Below are 23,879 nucleotides of genomic sequence, written 5' to 3'. Positions count from 1 at the left end.
TGGATCTGACGTTGGCTAGCTGAAAGACAGAGGGTGATGATTGATGGGAAATGTTCATCCTGGAGTTCAGGTACTAGTGAGGTACCGCAAGGATCTGTTTTGGGTCCACTGCTGTTTACCATTTTTAGAAATGACCTGGATGAGGGCGGAGAAGGATGGGATAGGAAATTTATGGATTGTCTCTAAGGTCATTGGAGTTGTGGATAATGCTGAAGGATGTTGCAGGTTAGAGAGGGACACAGGTAAGCTGCAGAGCTGGGCTGAGAGGTGGCAAATTGAAATTAATGAGGAGGCGGCACGGTCACTCAGTGGTTAGCACTGCTGCCTCACAGCACCAGCATCCCAGGTTCGATTCCAGCCTCGGGTGACTGTCTGTGTGGAGTTTGCACATTCTCCCCGTGTCTGTGTGGGTTTCCTCCCACAGTCCAAAGATGTGCAGGGCAGGTGAATTGGCCGTGTTAAATACTGAGATGTGCATTAGTCGGGGAATGGGTCTGGGTGGGTTAATCTTTAGTGTGGCCTTGTTGGGCTTAAGGGCCTGTTTCCACACTGTAGGGAATGGAATCTAATCTAAAGTGTGAGGTGATTCACTTTGGAAGGAGTAACGAGAATACAGAGTACTGGGCTAAAGGTAAGATTCTTGGTCGTGTGGATGAGCAGAGAGATCTCAGTGTCCATGTGCACAGCTCCCTGAAAGTTGCCGCCCAGATTGAAAGAATTGTTAAGAAGGCATACGGTGTGTTAGGTTTTATTGGGAGAGGGATTGCGTTTTGGAGCCACGAGGTCATGTTGCAGCTGTACAAAACTCTGGTGCGGCCGCACTTGGAGTATTACGTACAGTTCTGGTTGCTGCGTTATAGGAAGGATGTGGGAGCGTTGGAAAGGATGTAGAAGAGATTTACCAAGGATGTTACGGAAGTCTTGTGAGGAATAGCTGAGGGACTTGAGGCTGTTTTCATTAGAGAGAAGAAGGTTAAGAGGTGACTGAATAGAGGCGTACAAGGATTCGATAAGGTGGACACTGAGAGCCTTTTTCCTCAGGTGGTGATGGCGAGCATGAGGAGACAACAGTAATATGAAGGATTGGTAGGTTAGTTTGGTGTTAGAGCAGGTTAGAAGGTTGTCCTATATTCAGCCGTGTAAAAGGCTGCAGGCTGGCTGAGGTGAACGGGCAGTTGTGCTGTAGTCACTTGCCTCACATCCTGGGATAGAGAAATAGTACCCTGCCCAATAAATGTCTCGTTACTGCTAGAAAAAGATTTCAGCAAAGCAAAATCTTTACACGAAGCAAATTTACTCCTGGATTTGCTTTGTACTAAAATGAGTCAGAGGTGTTGATAATGAGTGTGAGTCATTAACACTGTTGTGTAGCAAGAGATGTGTGAACATTTAATTTCCCACCTATTCAAGATGGGGTTCCAAATGTACCTCAGTCTGTGGCCACCCCCCCAGCTCAGGGTGAGACCATCTACCCAGAGATTCACTGTTCTCACAGAATTCATTGTTTATAGGAACTTCACATTTATATCTCCAGCTAACTTCTGTCATTTCCAAACTTAAATGCTGTTGGCTCCTTTCAATGATAGATGTGTTGAAGAACAAAGCCCCGGAGATTTGAACTGTATTTTAAGTGATCTGACCTGAGCTGTTAAACTGATTGGGTTTCAGTTGCAGTTTGAGTCGGAGTTCTGTACCGCTGTGACAATAAGGGAAACATCTTCCTGGAAATAACAGTCTGAAAATTTCAGAATATCCTTAAATGGAAACTAGCTTGCTTATTTGTCTTGATATAATTCTGCCTGCTATATTGTAATTTCTGAATGTTTCCCAAAATAACCATTGTGACCATATCCCCAGTTGCCATTTGATACCCAATGTCCCATGAAAGAATTTTCAAAACTTAATTGACACACAGCCAACATTAGACTTCTAAAATCAAAATGTGAGGCACACGATATTGTCCCAGTCCTAGGGGTAACTTGTGACCTCAGTGAAAGGTCATTCACATCTGCTTTTCCAAAACCTATCGTAGGGAGCAGCCACTGTGTCCAGAAATAGGATCCGCCATACTTTAGTTCCTTATGACAAGGAGGATATTTGGGGTCTGCACTGCCCAGGGGGCAAAATGATTTACAGGGCCAACAAGAGAGTGAAGATCACTCCAATCGGAAAGACTGAACTGGCTGAAATTCTCTCTCGCTTCAGAAGAGAAAGCGCTTTAGAGGGTGATCATACCAGTCCTTCAAACTGTGGGACTTGAGATTGTAAACTTGGAGAAAATGCGTGTGTGCTCAGAACCAGGGTACGTAGAAATATAAAAGCTGGGAGCTGGAGTGAATCATTCAGTCCTTTCAGCCTACTCTATCTTTCAATATGATAGCTCCTCCTCAATGCCATATTCCTGTTTCTCCCTGTATCCTTCAATGCTTTTAAAATCCAAACATTGATCTCGATGTCTCCTGAATCTATCCATTGACTTGGCATCGGCAGCCTTGTGTAAATGTTAACAAAGATGATCATGAATAAATCCAGCCAGTAATTAAGAAGCTTGTTTAACTATATTATGGTGAGAATGGGGAACTTGCTGATAGCAAATGGGGGCTAGTTCAGGGCCCGTGAGTGTGGATACACTAAGGTGAAGCCTAATAATAACCACATGAGGTGCAGAGCAGTGAGAGGAGATAATCATGGAGCTAGGTTGGTTCAAGTGAGAACTCCAGTTGGGTCCAACAGCGTGTTTTCTGTACTGCGATTTCTGGATAATACTTTTGAACTTCAGGTTATCTTTTGAAGCTATGTCTGCTTTCTACTTTTCAACTTCTCATTCGTGCAGTTCGAAATGTGTTTGGGATTCATGGCTGGCTTCAATTTCATTGTATTACACTGACAGAAACAATTGCCTGTGCAAACCTTTATGGCTGATCAGTTGAAGATAATGGGGAGGGTATGTGTTTTCTGCAGTTTACAGCTGCTTATTATGGCCCTTTACGTGCTCCATGATCAGTGTGTGCAGCCGTGAGCAGGTGGTACCCACCCCAGAGCAGAACCTTCTCACAGTTGGCCTTAAGACCATAACCATTGTTTACTCAAATTGTTCCCTGTCCGTCAACTGGACAGCAACCTGTGAGGGCATCTCATGAAGTACTCACTGATATCATGTCTGGTGGTGAATAAGCCCCTCGCCCCCCGCGCCCTGCTCCCCCCACCCAATCTGGGGTGATGGCCATCTCGGCTGATCAACTCGTCAGGAAACTTTGCCACCCTGAGTGTTAACAAATACCTGAGCCTGAGCGTGGGAAGAGGTCACGCCCATTCAGTGTTGTATCCCATGATCAATGCTGATTACTCCAGGTTTGATTCTGTTTTTGGATTGTGCTGGAGTTAAAAGATACCAAAGCAAATACATGATGTGGACGAGCTGATGTTGGACTGGAAGTTAAAAATCACTCAACCCCAGGTTATAGTCCAACAGGTTTATTTGGAAGCACTAGCTTTCAGAGCGCTGCTCCTTCAGGTGGTTGTGGAATGTAAGATCATAAGACGCAGAATTTATAGCAAAGGTTATAGACCTGTTGGATTAGGAGCTGAAGCAAATAGTGATTCTCGGTTAGCTGTGGGATCGTAACAGTGTTTGTTAAAGCCTTTTGTTAGCTTGTTTTACTCAAAATGCTGACAGTTTGCAACTTGATGACATTGTGCAGTACGTAAGCAACAAGCCAGTTGCTGGTGGCGAAACAATCGTGTTTATGATTCCCTGTCACACATGGAAGTGTTTCAGTTCAGTGCTGCAGCTGTTGGAGCCTGTGATCTAGATTGTGATTGCATTCACCTTCTGTCAGCATTAGGTGCACAGCGGTTTCTGCCTCCTACCTTTGATCTGTTATTTGCTCACATTTGTTGGAAGGCATGGGTTTACTAGGGCTGAATCTTCATGCAAAACTCTCGTCTCCTCCTCTTTCCCTGCAGTACACCCTGCCACCCCAAAAGCCTCCTTACTATAGATACAAGCCAGAGCATTAGATTCTGCTTAAGACTCAAACTCAATGCACTGGAGCTGAGCTTAAAGGTTTTTCTCTAGTCATTGGGCAATTGTTCAGCAGATCTGCAGCTGTTTGGATCATAACCTGTCACTGTATTCTGATAACAGGCCCATGGCCACTCTGTTGGCGTGGTCAGTGAACATTCGGCCTGCATTCACAGTACTGTCCCACCCAGGCCTAGTGCCACTCTTGGCAGTATCCCGGCTTTGTCAAAGTAACATGTTACCTGGACATCACGTTGGAATGTAATCACCCACCTTACCCTTCCGTGGCACGACTGGCAAAACTCAAGTTAGACAGCAACTACCATCCCCTGCATTTCAGGAATCCGGATTTTTGTCCTGCCAGATGTTCTCCCTATTGAACCGTTATGAAACATGAGATTTCTATTCTCTAGCAATGCCCCATATCCCTCTGAGGATCGTGTGTGTCGAACGGTCTGGGTGAAAGGTTCCATGACTACCCTCCCGCTGCCTCACTGGGCTCTGCCAACATGGAACTTTGGAACCGGTGAAGAAAGCTGTTTGTGACTGATCTGTCAGCTCACACATGGTGAAGGGGAAGAGAAGGACCTGAAATGTTGGGGAAAGTTCTGAATAATTTATCACTTTTGTTTCTAAAAAGCAAAAGTTTTCAAGTGAAGAAAGCAAATCTGCTTTAAATGTTGATATAGAGAGGTTTGTACTGAAAAGTTCCAGCCTACAGTGGAAACCTACTGAGAACAAAATATTCCAATTTGGGGATCTATAGGGAGGGTCTTTGCTCAAATCTGTTGTCATTGAGTTTCCTCCAAAACCCTTTGAATTCAGTGTTTGATGTGTGGCTTCACCCTGAAGCAAGCACTTCCTTAAAAAGGAGAAAGGAAGATGGCTTTTAATTTGAAGAATATTTCTTTCAAATGAGGAAGTGGAAAGTTGTTGTTTAAAATCTGTGTGGTGATTTTTGTTCTCTTAGGTGGATATGAGCGTATTAACACCTGAAGAGAGCTGGCCAAATGCCTTATCCCATAGCCTCCTTTCTAAAGTCCTAAAGGTACCACAACTGCAGAATAATCCGAATGCTGTGAAAGGGGCAAACTTCTAGCAGCGCCAAAAGCGGGTTAGTTATCAGCAAAGATGTGGCTGTATTTTTGTACTTGAGCTATCAGAATAGCAACACCGTTTTCACAGTGATTCTTCAGATAAGGAGGTGTTGAGTATGGTGGAAAAACTGACTGTGCTTTTAAAAAGCCCCCACCATGATGATAAACTAGATTGTACACATCTAGGTTTACTTCATTCAGTGACATTGCTCCTGGTGATTCTTCTGACATTTTCCTGTCTGTTTTGGTTTGGACTTGGGAGTTGAGTGGAATTTTTCCATTTTCCAAGTTGGGTCCGACCTGAGGGGATGAAGATGGAGCTGTGTAAATTGGCAGTAACACCGATGGGTCAGGACTGTTTAGCTGTGATTAGGTAGTGAAGCAAATCCACAAGGAAGCTGGATTCTTTCTCTTCAATATGACTAGCACTTACACTCAGTCAGCTAGATTGTTGGTGGATTTGTCTCCAAATAACAGCAGTTATTCCCTCCCTGTCTTTTTTGTGTCCCATGAGTGTGTTTCAGTGTCTCTGGGTGGGTCACCCCTCCCTCTCCATTCCGTGTGTGTGTGTGTGTGTGTGTGTGTGTGTGTGTGTGTGTGTGTCCCACTGTGTGTGTGTATATGTGTGTGTGTCTGTCTGTCTCTCCTAGTGTGTCACTCTTAAGTTTAAGATCTGTTGACTGACCCAGTTACTAATGTTAATCCCATAAACACTGGTCGAAGTGAGTTCATTCCAACTACTTATCTCATTATTTTATTTGGCTCTTTACTTATTCCCAAGATACTGGTGCTACCAGAAAGACCAGCATTTATTGTCCATCTCCAGCTGTCCTTGAGAAAATTGAGGTTGGCTTAGTGTTTACCACAATTTATCAACTTCTGCATCACGGAAGGCAGTTTCAGCTCTTCGTGCTTTTTGAAGAGCTCTCCAGTTAATCCCACCCCCTGTCTACTTATCTCCAATCCCTCCTCAAAGTATAAACTCAATTCCCTTTTTAAAGTAATTGTTTAATTTGCTTGCCCCACCCTATTCAGCAATGCATTCCAGATCAAAAGCAAATTCACATGGTGTAGCTCTGGTGAACGGACCACTTTCAGGCCAGGAACTTGGCAACTGCACCTCTATGCCGACTGTATCAGTGATTCCCCCCATGCTCGGTTGTCAGTTGTGTGATGAGAACACAGTGTATGTAGAGTCTGAATACGCTGTCACACACTGGGTTCGAGTAGGAGAGAATAACTGCTGCCTGATACCCCCCCACTCCGAGTGAAGAGTTGCTGAAGGTTTTGAGCTCCTGTAGGATGAATGGAAGTTTCGAAAGGAGCAGTTATGATCCATCTAATGCTTTCTGCTCAGAGTGTAAGTGTTTTTAGAAAGTTCAGCAGAAGGTTTGCTGCAGGCTACCTGTCCAGTACTGGATTGACAGGGTGAATGGTTTCAGGCCAGGAGTTAAAGTCAGCTGCACCCACTCTTCCTTCGTCATCGAATCCCCACAGTGCACAACAAGGCCATTCAGCCAGCCTGTCGAGCCTATCCTGACACAGTGAACAGGGCTCAACACCCTCGCCCCAGAACCCCATATTTCCCATGCTGATCTACCAAGTCTGCACATCGCGAGTAACTAAGGGTGATTTAGCAGGGCCAATCCACCTATCCTGCACATCATTGGGCTGTGGGAGGAAACGGGAATACCTGGCAGAAACCCACACAGATACAGGGAGAAAGTGCAAACTCCAGACCATCAATCAAGGTTGGAATGGAACCCAGATGGCTGTGAGGCAGCAGTTATACCCACTGAGCCACTGTGTAACCCACGTTTTCAGTCCAATGACTGTCATGAGTTTTCAAACCATGCACGTTTTTTCCACTTAAGCCACGGTCGAGACAGTAACTGTCCCAAGTGCTTTGTTCTCGAATCTCCAAACCTTTTTGACGGCCTCAACTCCCTGAGCTCTCCACTCAACCAAGGTTCTGCAAGCTCTTATCCTCGAGTGTCCAGACAGTGACGGTCCCACAGCCCCCACTCCCTGAGCTCTCCGGGACGGGGACGGTCCCACAGCCCCCACTCCCTGAGCTCTCCGGGACAGGGACGGTCCCGCAGCCTCCACTCCCTCAGCTCTCCGGGACAGGGACGGTCCCACAACCTCCACTCCCTGAGCTCTCCGGGACAGGGACGGTCCCACAGCCTCCCGTCTCTGAGCTCTCCGGGACAGGGACGGTCCCACAGCCCCCACTCCCTGAGCTCTCCGGGACAGGGACGGTCCCACAGCCCCCACTCCCTGAGCTCTCCGGGACAGGGACGGTCCCACAGCCTCCCGTCTCTGAGCTCTCCGGGACAGGGACGGTCCCACAGCCCCCACTCCCTGAGCTCTCCGGGACAGGGACGGTCCCACAGCCTCCCGTCTCTGAGCTCTGCCCCTCCTCTGTCCCCCCTCTCCCTGCCCCTCCTCCGTCCCCCCTCTCCCTGCCCCTCCTCCGTCCCCCCTCTCCCTGCTCCTCCTCCGTTCCCCTCCTGCCTGCTCCTCCTCCGTCCCCCCTCTCCCTGCCCCTCCTCCGTCCCCCTCTCCTTCCTCCTCCTTTGTCCCCCTCTCCCTGCCCCTCCTTTGTCCCCCTCTCCCTGCCCCTCCTTTGTCCTCCTCTCCCTGCTCCTCCGTCCCCCTCCTGCCTGTCCCCCCTCCGTCCCCCTCCTGCCTGCCCCTCCTCTGTCCCCCTCTCCCTGCCCCACCTCCGTCCCCCTCTCCCCCCTCCTCCCTGCTGGCATCGCATGAACTTTGACCAGTTGATGAATTGATTGAGTTGCTGGGGGAGGCTATGTTGGATCCGTCAGTGTTGGATGTTAGGATAGTGGTTGTTTGATATGATGACATGCTGGAGTAGGTGATGGGGGAGTGGTGGTATTCCTGGGATAGTATGCAAAGGCTGGAGTCGGTGATGGGGGAGTGGTGGTATTCCTGGGATAGTATGCAAAGGCTGGAGTAGGTGATGGGAGTGTGGTGGTATTCCTGGGATAGTATGCAAAGGCTGGAGTCGGTGATGGGGGAGTGGTGGTATTCCTGGGATAGTATGCAAAGGCTGGAGTAGGTGATGGGGGAGTGGTGGTATTCCTGGGATAGTATGCAAAGGCTGGAGTAGGTGATGGGAGTGTGGTGGTATTCCTGGGATAGTATGCAAAGGCTAGAGTAGGTGATGGGGGAGTGGTGGTATTCCTGGGATAGTATGCAAAGGCTAGAGTAGGTGATGGGGGAGTGGTGGTATTCCTGGGATAGTATGCAAAGGCTAGAGTAGGTGATGGGGGAGTGGTGGTATTCCTGGGATAGTATGCAAAGGCTAGAGTAGGTGATGGAGGAGTGGTGGTATTCCTGGGATAGTATGCAAAGGCTGGAGTAGGTGATGGGGGAGTGGTGGTATTCCTGGGATAGTATGCAAAGGCTGGAGTCGGTGATGGGGGAGTGGTGGTATTCCTGGGATAGTATGCAAAGGCTGGAGTAGGTGATGGGGGAGTGGTGGTATTCCTGGGATAGTATGCAAAGGCTGGAGTAGGTGATGGGGGAGTGGTGGTATTCCTGGGATAGTATGCAAAGGCTGGAGTCGGTGATGGGAGTGTGGTGGTATTCCTGGGATAGTATGCAAAGGCTGGAGTAGGTGATGGGAGTGTGGTGGTATTCCTGGGATAGTATGCAAAGGCTGGAGTCGGTGATGGGGGAGTGGTGGTATTCCTGGGATAGTATGCAAAGGCTGGAGTAGGTGATGGGGGAGTGGTGGTATTCCTGGGATAGTATGCAAAGGCTGGAGTCGGTGATGGGGGAGTGGTGGTATTCCTGGGATAGTATGCAAAGGCTGGAGTAGGTGATGGGAGTGTGGTGGTATTCCTGGGATAGTATGCAAAGGCTGGAGTCGGTGATGGGGGAGTGGTGGTATTCCTGGGATAGTATGCAAAGGCTGGAGTAGGTGATGGGGGAGTGGTGGTATTCCTGGGTTAGTATGCAAAGGCTGGAGTAGGTGATGGGGGAGTGGTGGTATTCCTGGGATAGTATGCAAAGGCTGGAGTAGGTGATGGGGGAGTGGTGGTATTCCTGGGATAGTATGCAAAGGCTGGAGTAGGTGATGGGGGAGTGGTGGTATTCCTGGGATAGTATGCAAAGGCTGGAGTCGGTGATGGGGGAGTGGTGGTATTCCTGGGATAGTATGCAAAGGCTGGAGTAGGTGATGGGAGTGTGGTGGTATTCCTGGGATAGTATGCAAAGGCTAGAGTAGGTGATGGGGGAGTGGTGGTATTCCTGGGATAGTATGCAAAGGCTAGAGTAGGTGATGGGGGAGTGGTGGTATTCCTGGGATAGTATGCAAAGGCTGGAGTAGGTGATGGGGGAGTGGTGGTATTCCTGGGATAGTATGCAAAGGCTGGAGTAGGTGATGGGAGTGTGGTGGTATTCCTGGGATAGTATGCAAAGGCTGGAGTCGGTGATGGGGGAGTGGTGGTATTCCTGGGATAGTATGCAAAGGCTGGAGTAGGTGATGGGAGTGTGGTGGTATTCCTGGGATAGTATGCAAAGGCTAGAGTAGGTGATGGGGGAGTGGTGGTATTCCTGGGATAGTATGCAAAGGCTGGAGTCGGTGATGGGGGAGTGGTGGTATTCCTGGGATAGTATGCAAAGGCTGGAGTAGGTGATGGGAGTGTGGTGGTATTCCTGGGATAGTATGCAAAGGCTGGAGTCGGTGATGGGGGAGTGGTGGTATTCCTGGGATAGTATGCAAAGGCTGGAGTAGGTGATGGGAGTGTGGTGGTATTCCTGGGATAGTATGCAAAGGCTAGAGTAGGTGATGGGGGAGTGGTGGTATTCCTGGGATAGTATGCAAAGGCTAGAGTAGGTGATGGGGGAGTGGTGGTATTCCTGGGATAGTATGCAAAGGCTAGAGTAGGTGATGGAGGAGTGGTGGTATTCCTGGGATAGTATGCAAAGGCTAGAGTAGGTGATGGGGGAGTGGTGGTATTCCTGGGTTAGTATGCAAAGGCTGGAGTCGGTGATGGGGGAGTGGTGGTATTCCTGGGATAGTATGCAAAGGCTGGAGTGGGTGATGGGGGAGTGGTGGTATTCCTGGGATAGTATGCAAAGGCTGGAGTCGGTGATGGGGGAGTGGTGGTATTCCTGGGATAGTATGCAAAGGCTGGAGTGGGTGATGGGGGAGTGGTGGTATTCCTGGGATAGTATGCAAAGGCTGGAGTGGGTGATGGGGGAGTGGTGGTATTCCTGGGATAGTATGCAAAGGGCCTGCTCAGGAAACAGTGTTCTGGAAGGTGGTGAAATCAATCATTTATCGCCAGCATCACTGCAACCAGGTAGGAATTGTTATTCAAAGCCATCCGGTTCCCTCATGTTCTCTGTCTTCCTTCCAGGGCTATCCCGACATGACTGCAGACTCTGAACTCCCTTGTGAAATGACCAAGGTCCCGCTGTTCTAGGGTAATTAGGGATGAGCATCAAATGCTGCCCTGGTCCTTGTCCCATGTGAGACTTCCTTAGGAAAAGGCCGGCCTCTGCTTCATCAGGCGTTCCTAAAGTACACCTGAATGCTGAACCGTCCTGAACAAATGGTGGGTTTTAAAGGGGGGTTAGTTTGTACATGAGCTGGGCACTTTGACCCAAGATGGGTCTGGAGGAGTGAGCAAGATCACCCAGCTCCCCACGGACCCAAAGTACGGATCAAAATAAAACAGAGCAAGGAAGCTTTGGAGAATGTGAGGAAACTGAGACAGACAAGTGGGGGGAGACAAGTGAGCTCGAGGAGCAAAGGGAGTTTGACAGTAAGTTAACGTGCAGCAGGAGAATGATCCGGAAGTGTCTCATCGGTCCATGTGCAGCAAACAGGTAATGAGAGAAAGGTCAGAGCTAAATGGGGTGATATTGTGGGGGTGGAGCAAGGCTGATGACTAACTGTGGACTTTGTGTCTGCCTTTAGAAAATAAAATGTAGCCCACGTCAGTGAAGAAAGTGGTGAGTGATCAAGACAGAACAAAAAGAGAGATGTTTTTGAAGGCTGGCAGTGCTGAAGATGGGGAAGGTCACCCAGTGGGATAGAGCTGAGTTCAATCTCCACATTTCAGCTCTGTTCACGTTCGCTGGGATGTTGAGAAAATTTCACACAGTTGAAATGTTAGCAGTTCTTCCTGCTATTAATTGAAAAGACAAAGTTGTGCATTCTTATAATTTAAGTTCAAATGTGAAGATTAATTTATTTGTTCACTTTGTTTTCACCAAATTAGACACGAACTTAGTGAGCTATCAGGCAGTTTTTGCTTGCACAAGTGATCCGGGTCCACACATTTGAGAGAATATTGAATTGAATTGAATTAATTTATAGTCATGTGTACTGAGAGACAGTGAAGTCTTTCCAATCTTCCCACTTCCTCCAAACCAAAGGAGTTGCCATGGGCACCCGCATGGGCCCCAGCTATGCCTGCCTCTTCGTAGGATATGTGGAACAGTCCATCTTCCGCAACTACACTGGCACCACCCCCCACCTTTTCCTCTGCTACATCGATGACTGTATCGGCGCTGCCTCGTGCTCCCACAAGGAGGTTGAACAGTTCATCCACTTTACTAACACCTTCCATCCCGACCTCAAATTCACCTGGACTGTCTCAGACTCCTCCCTCCCCTTCCTCGACCTTTCCATCTCTATCTCAGGCGACCGACTCAACACAGACATCTACTATAAACCGACTGACTCCCACAGCTACCTGGACTACACCTCCTCCCACCCTGCCCCCTGCAAAAACGCCATCCCATATTCCCAATTCCTTCGTCTCCGCCGCATCTGCTCCCAGGAGGACCAGTTCCAATACTGTACAGCCCAGATGGCCTCCTTCTTCGAAGACCGCAATTTCCCCCCAGACGTGATCGACGATGCCCTCCACCGCATCTCCTCCACTTCTCGCTCCTCCACCCTTGAGCCCCGCCCCTCCAACCGCCACCAAGACAGAACCCCACTGGTTCTCACCTACCACCCCACCAACCTCTGCATACAGCGTATCATCCGCCGTCATTTCCGCTACCTCCAAACAGACCCCACCACCAGAGATATATTTCCCTCCCCTTCCCTACCAGAGTTCCGCAAAGACCACTCCCTCAGTAACTCCCTCGTCAGGTCCACACTCCCCACCAACCCAACCTCCACTCCTGGCACCTTCCCCTGCAACCGCAAGAAATGTAAAACTTGCGCCCACACCTCCCCCCCTCCAAGGCTCCAAGGGATCCTTCCATATCCACCACAAATTCACCTGTACCTCCACACACATCATCTATTGCATCCGCTGCACCCGATGTGGCCTCCTCTATATTGGGGAGACGAGCTGCCTACTTGCGGAACGCTTCAGGGAACACCTCTGGGACACCCGGACCAACCAACCCAACCACCCCGTGGCTCAACACTTTAACTCCCCCTCCCACTCCACCAAGGACATGCAGGTCCTTGGACTCCTCCATCGCCAGACCATAGCAACACGACGGCTGGCGGAAGAGCGCCTCATCTTCTGCCTGGGAACCCTCCAACCACAAGGGATGAATGCAGATTTCTCCAGTTTCCTCATTTCCCCTCCCCCCACCTTGTCTCAGTCGAATCCCTCGAATTCAGCACCACCTTCCTAACCTGCAATCTTCTTCCTGACCTCTCCGCCCCCACCCCCTCTCTGGCCTATCACCCTCACCTTGACCTCCTTCCATCTATCGCATTCCCATCGCCCCTCCCCCAAGTCCCTCCTCCCTACCTTTTATCTTTGCCTGCTAGACACACTTTCCTCATTCCTGAAGAAGGGCTTATGCCCGAAACGTCGATTCTCCTCCTTGGATGCTGCCTGACCTGCTGCGCTTTTCCAGCAACACACGTTATTGTGTAAGCTGTTCTTGTTGCCTAACTGAATAGTTGTTTGAAACACACTGAATCCATGCGTAAAGAAGGATGAATGGGTGGGCATTCATGGGATGTGGGTGTCACTGGCCAGGCCAGACCAGGATTTGTCCAATCCCAATTGGAAAAGGTGGGGGTGAGCTGCCATCTTGAACCACTGATATTCATAGGTGTAGGTATTCCTACGCTGTAATTGGAAGATTTCCAGGATTTTAACTCAGCAACTGCACAGCAGCAGTATAGTTCTGAGTCAGGGTTGAGTGTGGCTTGGTATGGTAACTTACAGCTGGCAGTACTTCCATGTCAGCGGTCCTTGGCATTCCTGAAGTTGTTGAAGTTTTGGGAAGGAAGTCTGGCGAGTTGTCTCAGTACTTCCCTTCCGTTCTGGCGGGGCCCGATTTCTTGCTGGAGCGGTTTGACAGATATTGACTTTCTTTCCCATTGGCTTATGTCCAATGCTGAGGTGGGACTGAAGTATGCCAATTAGGCTAAAGCTGAGCCAACTGTGCCAAACACCATCAAACCCATCCCTCAGCACCTCGCGGACAGTGAGTCAGGGCTGGCTCAGCTGAACGGTCAGCATTGAGGAACGCTTTTGCATTGGGCACAGGCTGATCACTGTTTTCTCTCTTCTGACCAGATTATAAACACACTCCGTAACCTCCCCTTAATTTCCTGCCTGCTGTCGGAGTCTTGCCCATGTTCCTTCCCAGTCCCTTTGTAAAGTCTTTAAATACTATTTCTGCCATATTTCCACCATCCAGTGTATCTGCTATTTCTCAGACAGACCCTGACTCTGTTTTAGACTGCCCCACTATTGCTTCATGGGAACGGTGAACTTTACACTGAGCATTTTACAATCTGTCAGCCTCAAAGAGGGTGGGGGGCGGGGGGGGGGGGAGGAACAAGGGTCCTTGTACTTTAAAGACACTTCAGCCTCTTTCTAAAAATGGGCCAGTGAGCAGAATATCGATGATCTCCTCTCTGTTTTGTGATTTGTTTTAATTGAAAGCTCTTCTAAACAATCCGTGTTCTATGATATTTGTGTGGTCACTTCTCCTGTATCGTGTGTTGAGGGAAACATGCAATTTCTATCTAGGCTGTTGCATTTTCTGTGTAACCTTTGTCCCGTAAACCAGCAGTGACTGTGGATTGACCATTCCTGGGGAGGGATGAGGATAATTGTATTTGTGAGAGTCCATTCGACTGGTCTGCTTCATCACCACGCAGTGCCCCTCATTGTGCCTTCCTGTTGGTTCTTGCAGCTTCCAAAGTTTTCACTCTCCTTTCCCTCTCTCGGAGTATGTTCCATCCAGGGATTTCTCTTTCAGTAAGCATTTCCTCATTCGAGGTTAGTTTGCCTTCGAACTTAACGTCAGGTGGTCTGTTCGGCTCTGAAAGTTGCGTTTTCCGGGCATTCGTTACCTTGTCCGTTAGATCATTGTGATGTGTCAGTGTGGAGCCACACGTTTTGCTGTTACCTGAAGAATTTTTCACCATGTAAGAGCTGATTTCAGAAACCTGTCTGGATCAGGCAGCAGAATGGTTTCTGTCCGCAGTCTTTGCATTGTTCGTGTGAGGGAGTTGCAGGACCGTGCAGTATGTTTCTTTGTCTTTATTCTTTCAATGTAGGCTGCTTCCTAAAACAAAAGTAAGCTCACAGAGACCCTCACTATGGAGAGAGAAATTGAGTTAACACTTCAAGTCTAATATGATTCTTCTTATCCCAAAGAAGTCACACAGGGCCTGAGGTGATAACCCTGTTCCTTTCTTAACTGATGCAGCCCACCCGGGAACGTTTCTCTGGCACTTCCTCCTGACCTTGATTGGTTTGTATTGAACACTGGCAGTGCTCCCTGTCTTTATCACTGGAGTAACCTGTGATCTTTAACTGCTTACACTAGAACAAGGAGGAGGTTATGGCTGTCCGGTTTCGGGAGGCTGACAGTATTGCTGCCATCGCTGAACTTCGCCAGCGAATTGCTGAACTGGAGATCCAGGTACATCCTTGCACCCTTGTGTTGTGTGTGTGTTCACATCATCTGTGCAGCCACATCCTGTATCTTGTAGTCTTGTCCCTGGCATACACCTAACAATAAACATACATACTCCCCCATTTTGCTCTCCCTCTGTGTCGGATTTGCGTCAGTCAGTTCTGGTTGTTCTGTCCCAGTCCCGGTTGGTCATCTTTGCTATAATTTCCAGTCACTTTCTGTACGTCTGACCATTTAATCTGTCATCTTTTGCCTTTCTGCTCTGAGTCACAAGAGAATAACACACTGAAAGATCCCCAGTGATTTTAAAATTGGTAATGTATATGCAGAATACTTACATTCTCTTTCTCCTCATCTCCTGTCTAATGATTCCTAACTAACTTCTAAATTCAGTGACCTGTTGTGAGATTTGTGGTTTAATGTCTCTGACCATTTGATTGCAATGTAATGCATGTGTTTTGTTTAATTGATTTTTGGGCGTCCGGAATTGTATATCACAGCCGGCAGGTTCCTGCCTGATACCAGAACATCAGAAGGTCAGCTGTGCAATTACTTCACTTTTGTCCCCATCAACTAAGGCAAGCTTCCACTGGGACTGGATCTTGTATCTGTGAAGCTATTGATAATTGAAGCTATTGAAGCTTCCACTGGGACTGGATCTTGTATCTGTGAAGCTATTGATAATTCCCAAAGCTGGGAGTTGGTGACTGTGTCAGTCCTACCACCAGCTGGCTCAAGGTGTAGGTAACTCCATCAGAGCAACTTGAAGCAGTGATAGAGAAATGAAGGATTGACCCTGGAGCAGCTGCTCCATTTCCCTCTCCTGAGCAATGCTTACCAAAGTGTGGTCAGCATTAGGTGCATTCTCACCTCTCCAGCCCCTGTACAAGATGCTTATCTTTCAATATACCTGAGGTTGGTGATTTCAGACAATATGGTGTTAACTTTGAACTTGACTGATGTCACCTATAGGACTGTGCGAGCTGCTTGCTCTCCCCCGTTACTGTTTTAATTTCTACTGAAGCTGCTATCATTGCTGTTTGCTTCAAAATCCTCCCACAAGCCCAAACAATCATCCCCATCTCCAATTTCCCGTTCCTCTCCAATACCAGTGACAGGGTCAAGGGAGATGATGTTGAAGAAACAGGGTCATCAGTATACATGTGCTGACCCGCACTGCTCTTTTAGATTGTCACTAAGGGCAGTATATCAATGAGCAGTAAAAATGGTACACCATATTCCAACCACAGCATGACCCATTTTGAGAATTCAGCTGAGAAGCTGCAGTTTAAAAATTGAGAAATCTTATTTGAGTTGCAGAGAAAATTAGAATCCAAGCAGAATACTGCAAATACTGAATATCTGAAATAAAGCACAGAGGCCTGCAGAAACTCAGCAGGTCTGGTGGGGAGAGAGATGCAATTAACATTTAATTTCTGATATGACTCCCCTTTGTAACCCACAGAAGTCATATTGGACGTGAAATGATAACTCTTCCTCTTGACAATACACCTGGGCCTGCAGAGTTTCTCCAGCACTTTGTTTTGATCACAGAGAGGCTCTGGGGAGCACATTTGAAATATCCACATTGAGTCTTCCATATTCTGGTGAGACTTAGCTTCCAAAAATCTTTGGACATCTCCTGTCCCCTTTCAGTGTTTCATTTGAGAATTTGGGTGATGTCTGACCGAAATGTGAGAGCTGATGAGTCACTTGCTGCATTCCTGTGTTTAGTAAGTAGTTCAGTTTTTAACCACACATCGTATGCACTATTTGGAGATGTCGGTGTTGGACTGGGGTGTACAAAGTTAAAAATCACACAGCACCAGATTATAGTCCAACAGGTTTAATTGGAAGCACACTAGCTTTCGGAGCGATGCTCCTTCATCAGGTGATAGTGGAGGGCTCGATCGTAACACAGAATTATAGCTATAAGTTCTGTGTTACAATCGAGCCCTCCACTATCACCTGATGAAGGAGCGTCGCTCCGAAAGCTAGTGTGCTTCCAATTAAACCTGTTGGACTATAACCTGGTGTTGTGTGATTTTTAACATTGTCTGCACTGTGGGACTAGGAAAATGAGCCTCTCTCATTCCACTGCTCTTTTAAACTATCGGCTAAGACTGAGATCATAGAAATTCGAATGAATAAGCTGCGCAGTCATTTCAAAAATATTGCAAAAGATTTGAAAACTCGTTCTGAGTGTTAATAAATATAAATTATGCTAAATGTGCCTGACAGGTCTTAACCATGCATGCCAACAGCTTGTCCACACAATGAAGGTTAGAATTGAGAGAGATCAAGAGCCCTTCAATTCCCCACTTGGTATTTGTCCTGAGCTCAGGGGTAACTGAATCCACGTGACTTCACTTTGAGAACGAAGGAGGGATTTGCATAAACATAAGGCTTTAGTACCTCAGCGTCAGGGGGAAAGTGGGTCCTGAGTCAGCTAGCCCACACTAGCACTGAAATCTGCTCAGCAGCATTACCACAGGCAGCTTCCTGATTGAGTGGCTGGCAAGTCCACCCACAGCTACTGAGAGAGAAGGCTTCCTTCCTCAGGGCTATCACAGGCTGAGAGGGGTTGGGGGGGGGATGTGTGCTGTTTTCTGTGATGAGTGAGACCTGTCTTGCCCCTCAGTGAGCCGTCAGCTCACTGTCTGCACAATGCCAGCTGCACTGTAAGCTAGTCTGTCTCTGTAATGGTGTAAAACCTCTGCCTGCCTGCTGGGCTTGGGCTGTACCTCAGCATCCAGCCCAAATGATGGGACTGGTAAGTCCTGGCCACCATCCGGGAACCTTCCAAAGTACTGCCGTTCCCGTGAAATAATTATAGTCGCCGTTATAGTGTCGGAAATCTAGCAGCCAGTTTTCACACAGCAAGCTGGAAGGGGATTAACCAAATCACCTGCTTTATTAAAGTCATTAATGGATAAATAGTGACCTGGGCAGGAGGGAGAGCTCTCCTGCCTCCTGTTTGAATAGTGAGATTGGGGTTCTTTGACAGGTTAGGCATGGCCTGTATGTAACATTCTCCCTCCAAGCTGCACTGGAGGGCCAGTGTGGAGTTTGTACCCACACCTGTGGGATGGGGATTAAATCCTGAATTTCTTTGATTTCAGAGTATTGATGCATACATTGTGACTGATGGTTAACCCAACCCTGAAACAGACCTGTGACTCTTAAATTCCTGCAGCTCCTATTGGTTCACTGCAGTGAGGAAATTATGTTTGTAATAAACTGCAAGTGAAAAGGGACGAAGAAGATTTTGCTCTGAAATTACTGCTCTGTTTTCTCTCCCATCCCTGGAATCCAATCCCAAACTAACCAATTTACTTCAGTTTGGGAGCTCGCAGTCTCAAATTTTGAGTGTGAGGGAAATATTGAAATCAGTGTTACTAGGGAGGCATTGAATCAGAGCTTGCAAATTGGGCCCATGTCAGTGATTTGAGTGCAGATGATAATCAGAACTACTGAATTCAGTCACTCACCACAGACTGAGAGGTGGTTGGTGTTGTGTGGTGGGGAGAGGTAATCTCCAGTCACGCAAGCATAAAAGACCACGCTAGGCAGTGTTATGAGTAATGGCTTGTGATCAGCTGGTAATCATGTCAATGCTCTAAGTATTTATGAGAATCAGCAGTTATTAGGGCATTTCACATTAAACAGCACTAATTGTAATAACCAATGAGATTATGACTTTATTTCTCGCTATATTCATTCCACTGTGTTTATACAGCACCCAGTTTTGGATTACAGCAGTAGGGGGTTGGCAGTTTAGTCCCCTGAAGCTATTCCATGGTTCTGTGGGTCTCACTTGGTAACCAGCAGATGGGAATGGAATGTGACAGCCCTATGGGGCTGACTAACTGACTGCCTCTCTCAGCAGGATGGGGTGGGTCTAGCGATCAGCATCTGGACTGCAGGCTGTTGATGGATTGAGGGGTTTTAAATAGTTATTAGAGTATTGTCCATCAGGGATGAGAAGCGTGTGTTTGGCAGACTTTGCCCTGGCCAGGTTCTGTATTCCTTTACCGTGTGTGTGTGTGTGTGTGTGTGTGTGTGTGTGTGTGTGTGTGACTGCCTGATGAGATCCTGCCTCAGGGCAGGCACTGTACCAGGGGAACCTCCTTGTGGGAGCGGTGATGGTCAGTTTCTTCATGTCCATTGGTGTTTCCCATCGGCATGAGGAAGATCCTTCCTCAGTCACCCTGTGTATATCTCTCACTCTGCCTCCCCTCCCTCTATTCCCCCTCTCCTTCTCCTCCTTCTACCACCCCCCCCCACTGTCCCCAACCCCCTCCCCCCACTGTCCCCAACCCCCTCCCCCCACTGTCCCCAACCCCCTCCCCCCACTGTCCCCAACACCCCCCCCCCACCCCCATCACAAGTCCCAGGCATTTACCATTTCTAACAAGAAACTCTAACAATTCAGTGCTGTTACTATCACTGTCTCCCAACGTCAACAAGCTAGTGCTTCCAATTAAACCTGTTGGACTATAACCTGGTGTTGTGTGATTTTTAACTGTGTACACCCCAGTCCAACACCGACATCTCCAAATCAGAACATCAACATTGTGAGGGTTCCCGTTGGCCAGGAACTGGACTGGGCTCAGCTGTAAACTCTGTGCCTACAGGAGCAGGTCAGAGGCCAGGAACCTTGCACCAGCTCCTGACTATTTAAAGCCTGTCCCCTGTCTACAAGGTACTGGTCAGCACTGTGATGGAATGGTCTCTGCTTGCCTTGATGGGTACAGCTGCAGCAACATCCATGAAGCTTGAGATCTTCCTGATGAAGGGCTTATGCTCGAAACGTCGAATTCTCTATTCCTGAGATGCTGCCTAACCTGCTGTGCTTTGACCAGCAACACATTTGCAGCTATCATCCAGGACCAAGCAACCCACTTCATTGACACTGCAGTTACATACATCCACCCCCTCCACCAATGACGCTCAGTAGCAGTACGTGTACCATTGACAAGGTGCACTGCAGCAATTCACCAAGGCTCCTTAGACAGCACCTTTCAAACCCCTGACCACCACCTTCTAGGAGGACAAGGACAACAGATACATGGGTCTGGGTGGGTTGCATTTCGGCGGGTCAGTGTGGACTTATTGGGCCGAAGGGCCTGTTTCCACACTGTAAATAATCGAATCTAATCTAACAACCGTATGTTTGCCTTTGAACCACTTACCATCCCAACTTGGAAATATTTCACTGTTCCTTCAGTGTCTGTCAGCCAGAACCCTGGAACTCTCTCCCTGATGGTTTGGTGCTTTACCTACAGCACACAGTTGCTGCGGTTCAAGAAGCCAGCTCCCCATCTCCTCCTCAGGGAAAGGCCCAGCCAATGATGGCCATGTTCTACGAGTTTATGAAAGTGGTTACCTCCTAACTCCCCTCTGAAATGGCAGTGGCAAGTCATTTGGCCCAAAGACAATTGGGGATGGCCAATAACCATTGGTCTTGCCAATGATTCCACTGTCCCAAGAAAGAATTTTTTTAAAAAGTTGCATTTAGTGGAACCGAATCCCAAACTGGGGAGGTTAAATCAGTTGCACAGACTGTGAACCCAAGTGTAACAGTGCCCAAAATATTTATGGTCAAGAAATCTTTTCACAAATTGCTTGTCTGTTTTGTGCTTCCAAGAGAGAAGAGGGTCGGATCCAAGGCCAACTGAACAACTCTGACTCCAATCAGATCATTCGGGAGCTGAAGGACCAGATCACAGAGTTAAAAACAGAGGTAATGCTAAATAATTGTGTCAGGCTTTAGTGATCATCTGCTCTGACCAGTTAGTGCTGTGACTAGTTGAAGATGAAGAAAGTGTTTCTGCTTTGGGTGCACTGTGGGAATTGCCCAGGTGAGTCACAGGTCAAGTTCCTGCTAAACTTCACTCCATTAATTGCTGAAGTAACATTTTCCCATGATTCAGTGTCAGGCAGAGTGATAGAATGGCAATGTTTTTTTCCATTTAGCAGATGTTTTTCGGTGTATTCAGAAGTGCTAGCCAAATACAACACCTATTGAAAATGGGATTATCAGCGAAAAATTACCATTTTCACTTTGTGCAACATTCTACCTGAACCTGTGAAAATGACTAAAACTGTCCTACACCACCATCATCTAGTTTCACTGGTGTGTCAGTTTCTTAAACTTAATTTTGTTTTGACATGGAGCCCTATCTGAAAGCTGCCTGTACCACAGGGGAGGTGAGCAACTTTCCTAAACCAGTGAAGCCTTGTAGGTTTGGACAGACAGGACAGTCATTTTTCAGGCAAGGCCTGGTTTGGTCAAATATTCCTGATGAAGGGCTTATGCTCGAAACGTTGAATTCTCTATTCCTGAGATGCTGCCTAACCTGCTGTGCTTTGACCAGCAACACATTTGCAGCTCTGATCTCCAGCATCTGCAGACCTCATTTTTTACTCAAATTGAATCTTGAAGCAGCTTGAGTGATTGTAAAATAAACCACCAAGCTGAGTGACCTAAGCCATTTTCAGTTGTTTGTGAAGTGGTGTGAGCTCGGGAGTGTATGTGACCATGCAGAGGGAGCTTTCCTCTGTAACATCTACCAAACCTATCCAACAAATACAGGGAACCTGGCACTTGGATCCATTTGGGTGTGCCATCTCTTTAACTCATTTCAGCCCAATTCACCCCGAACTGTGAGAGTTTGTTTAACCAGAGATCCTCAGGCTGATATCTGGTTGGAAAACCATGGTGTAACTAACTCTTTGCACAAACTAGTTCTATATGTTTCCATTTTTTTTCTCCTTGTTTGCATTTTGAGGTTGCAATATTAATCTAGAAAAGTATCACTTCAGTAATAACCAGTCAGTTGAAATGTCTCTGCACGGTGAAGTGGGTTTTGGATTGAATACATTTGACACCATAATCGAGTGATGCAGCTTCAGATTTCTAATTCATCGACCCCTAGTTTGAATTCCTATCTAGATTCTCCGTGGCTGGTTTTCCTCCCAGAACGTTAAACTCATGATTTTTGTCTTGGGTCAGCAGAGCAAGGGAGGCACGCTTTATCCTGTTTGAATCAGTGTCCCCTGTGCTTTCCTTACCTAGGTCCAAAGCAATGGAAGATTCTGGAAAGGATTGCAATGAAATGTGTTCACTTGGTCCTAACAGCAAGGAATCAGACATTTCAGGGGCTGTTGGAGAAACAAGGGATGTAATTGTACATCGCACTACACTGCCATTTTAGCTGTCCATTACCATGTGGTGGTCTGCACAGCACTGTCTCTACTGTGTTTTTGTTTTCAGAGAGGTGGTCTGCCCTTCCCTTTTTCAGGAAAAGCTGAAATTCTCAGGTGGGGAGTGTTAGGTATTCTGTCTGAGGAGTAACATGCCCACATTGGAAGGAGCTGACCTGTTTGAATGTTTTTCTGCGTTCCTATGATGGTTCTTACATGGTGGTGTTTAGGCCAAGTCACCAACTTCGAAAGACAGTTTTCAACAAACGGAACAATTTCATGCAGACATCAAAGTGTAACATAATGAATCCTGTGGAGAGGCATTGGGTTAGTGATATTATCACTAGTCTATCAACCCAGAAACCCAGCTCATGTTCTGGGACCTAAGTTTGAATCCCACCATGGCAAATGGTAAAGTTTGAAATTAAAACCGAGTCTAGAATTGTTGTGAAAAATTCATGCAGTTCACGAGCATTCTTTCCAGAAGTAATCTGCTGTCCTTACCTGGCCTGGCCTACATGTGACTCCTGACCCAAAGCAAATTAGTTGACCCTTATGACTGCCCTCTTGGCAATTGATGGTGAGTACTAAATGTTGGTCTAGCGATGACACTCTCATCACATGAATGAATAATTTTTAAAAAAGCACCCATTCCCTTTCTCCAAATGCATTCTCACTGAATTTCCCTCCAAGAGATGCACTTAGACGGATAAATATACCATATCAGGTTTAGCCCACTGCTTCAATAAAGTTTCTGATCAATTATCCTCTAAACATGCACATTGTAAATAACATGTATGGGTCCCCTTAAACATTGTAAACAACATGTATGGGTCCCCTTAACTTTTGTCCTTGTGAGCATGTATCAAAACAAGCTCAACTTTGACGTAAAATCTCTTTAAAATTGATCAGAAACTTTCAGAATTAAACCTAGTATTTCATATTTTGATCACCTGCAGTGGAGTGTCCAGTAACTGCCAGGGTGGACTTGCCCATCAGCAAACATTCCCAGGTTTGGCTGTATTAGTGTTTAGTTTCTGCTTTCCTCTGTCCTCAGTCTAGGCGTTCTTGCTGTTCCCTGAATTCTTATAGCGACAGTGTTTCTCACCAAGCTACCACATCTAATCCCCCAGCCAGATCTGTTTGTGAGCTAATTTATCATCATCTCTTCCTTGTCCCCCACTCACCCACCTCCAGCCTCCTCATCTTCACAGGAACAGATGAACAGTATTCTATTGAAGTGCCCTATATTCAGGGTAATGACAAAAAAGTGTCATAGTCAAAATTAACTACTGATAAGGATCTAGAGTTTAAAAAAAGTGCTGTGCTGTCCTCTCCTGATTGATGAATTAAAAAACACGGATAGCAAAACAATGTGCCCTCTCGGCTCACTGACCATGTAAATGGAATGAAGGAGTGTTGAATTCTGAGGGCGAGGTCTGCACCAACATGTTTGTCTGGAACTGTTGTACCTGACGATGACGCATTTGAGATGTGAATAGCTGTGGTGTGTGGTGTAGTCTCAGCTGCAGTCAACACTGTCTGTTGCTGTCATTACAATTTCAAATCACTTTTTTCACAGGGCACCAACTGACAGTAACTAACAGAAATTGCTGGTAAAGCTCTGCAGGTCTGGCAGTATCTGTGGAGAG

The 23,879-nt window shown here is 47.3% G+C and overlaps 1 protein-coding gene across 12 annotated transcripts in view; it reads left to right on the top strand.

Annotated features, from left to right (window-relative positions):
• LOC132836039 (EVI5-like protein) overlaps positions 1 to 23,879 on the top strand; it is a 313,206-nt gene that overhangs the window by 254,867 nt on the left and 34,460 nt on the right. For 11 of the 12 annotated variants that reach the window (XM_060855265.1, XM_060855263.1, XM_060855261.1 and 8 more), the window contains 2 exons: positions 14,929 to 15,024; positions 20,669 to 20,764. In XM_060855265.1, the coding sequence (XP_060711248.1) occupies positions 14,929 to 15,024; positions 20,669 to 20,764 (192 nt within the window). The remainder of the gene's footprint in view (positions 1 to 14,928; positions 15,025 to 20,668; positions 20,765 to 23,879) is intronic. The other variant, XM_060855268.1, reaches the window with a different exon arrangement.

Source organism: Hemiscyllium ocellatum, chromosome 45, assembly GCF_020745735.1.
Source record: "Hemiscyllium ocellatum isolate sHemOce1 chromosome 45, sHemOce1.pat.X.cur, whole genome shotgun sequence".
Taxonomy (NCBI): domain Eukaryota; kingdom Metazoa; phylum Chordata; class Chondrichthyes; order Orectolobiformes; family Hemiscylliidae; genus Hemiscyllium; species Hemiscyllium ocellatum.
The sequence above is the reverse complement of the archived record's forward strand: the minus strand, read 5'-3'. Positions and strand labels throughout refer to the sequence as shown.